The sequence below is a fragment of the Antrostomus carolinensis genome, unplaced genomic scaffold, assembly GCF_000700745.2.
Source record: "Antrostomus carolinensis isolate BGI_N321 unplaced genomic scaffold, ASM70074v2 scaffold39445, whole genome shotgun sequence".
Taxonomy (NCBI): Eukaryota; Metazoa; Chordata; class Aves; order Caprimulgiformes; family Caprimulgidae; genus Antrostomus; species Antrostomus carolinensis.
In genome coordinates this window covers 1-1,548 of record NW_010315021.1, presented here as the reverse complement: position 1 = coordinate 1,548, position 1,548 = coordinate 1, and the positions used below count along the sequence as shown (strand labels likewise).

The 1,548-nt window shown below is 50.5% G+C and overlaps 1 protein-coding gene across 2 annotated transcripts in view; it reads right to left on the bottom strand.

Moving 5' to 3' along the window:
• The window catches only part of LHX9 (LIM homeobox 9), an 11,941-nt gene extending 10,477 nt beyond the window's left edge, over nucleotides 1–1,464 (bottom strand). For both annotated transcript variants that reach the window (XM_010167829.1, XM_029084920.1), the window contains exon 1: nucleotides 1,106–1,464. In XM_010167829.1, the coding sequence (XP_010166131.1) occupies nucleotides 1,106–1,406 (301 nt within the window). In that variant the 5' untranslated portion in view covers nucleotides 1,407–1,464. The remainder of the gene's footprint in view (nucleotides 1–1,105) is intronic.
• Between the last annotated feature and the right edge of the window lie 84 nt (nucleotides 1,465–1,548).

Genomic DNA, 1,548 nt, shown 5'->3' with positions numbered 1-1,548 from the left:
ATCGCTTATGGATCTCGGTGGTGGCGGGATGAACTTGGCTGGAGGGGAGAGAGCTCCGGGCCGGGAACGGTGGGCTCTTCTCGATCAGCTTTTGCTGGAAGGGGAGGGCCTGGACTCTCTCCCGCCTCCCCAGCTCCGCCGCTGCCCAGACCGGAGCCCTCTGCTCCCTGCCCTGCCGGAACGGCTCCCCGCTTCACAGGGAAACACCTTGCACCGCTCTTGCTTCCCACACCCTTCTTTCCCCGTTACTGTCCATGGGGAGCTTACATTTCGCTACAGTGATTTTTGGAGTCGGCAGTTTGTTAATCCAGGTTTACACTTCCTGCTTTCGTCTTCCATCTAATGAAACGCCGCTTAAACCACTTGATCATACCTGAAACTACTTTACCTCTGGCCCCTAACGCTGTGTGTTTAGGCACGGTTTGGGTACTGAAGTGACTGGAGTTAGGGAAGAAATTTAATATGGGGCAATATTTGTTCCTTTCCTACTGTTGAGAGAGCAGAAACCTTTCTCCTTAATTACATTTGTTAGGGCTTTGTTACCGGGAACATTTATTTGTTGGCCTCTTGTATAGTTTGATCGTTTATGTGCCAGTAAAACAGGATTATTTAGCCTGAGGACTTAATTACTATAAATGGAATATCTATATCGAGTTATGTTCATACTGCATTGGCGTTGTAGGAACCATGTAGTCTAACATTTAGGCTTTTTTTTTTCCCTGATCCATTTGGTTACTTCTAATTTGAGGTCTAACTGGCGAAGTGCTTTTTGCTAATAAAATACAAATAATGATAACAGTATCTCCGAGGTTCCTATAGAGATCACTGTGACAGGGTTGGGATTTTTTTCCTTTTCCTTTTTTCGGTCTTTACCCTGGGAAGTGGCTAAGTTTGGGTGTTTGACATTAATAGGCAAAGACAGCCTTTGAGGAAGGCTGCTGTTAGCTTTCCTGCAAACGCTCCAGCCCTCAGAGAGCTGTTTGATTTTCCAATGGTTAAGCAAGACTTGGCCTGGCTGAGTTACTCACGCACTGCCTAGCTGAGGGGAAGCCCGAGAACGCTCTTTTCGGAGGAGCGGGAGGGAGGCTCGGCTTGTGTTTCCCACCTGAGTTGTAGCTGACGATGTCCACTCCCAAGGCAGGACTCTTTCGTTTCCTGGGCCTCCCTTTCTGGACTGTGCCAGCGCCGTTGAAGTAAGGCAGGGCCAGCCCTCCACTCTTGGCTGCCAGCTCGGTGTAGCTTAGCTGAGGGGGATACTCTCCTTGTAAAAGGGACTCGAAGTGGGCCCTGCAGTAAACCAGGTTGTCCTTCATGCCAAAGTGATCGCCTGTGGTCAGAGTCTTGTTGCAGGTGGTGCAGGTGAAGCAGCTCAGGTGATAAACCGACTCCCTGGCTCTCATGACCATTTCAGAGGCTGAGATCCCAAGGTGGCAGCGGGCACATCTCTGCACGGAGAACCTTCTGAAGGAAACAGACAAGTGGGCATCAACTAGAAAGCTACAGGCAGACCTTGCCCCGGTGCCGCCCACCTTCCAACCGGCCACGGGA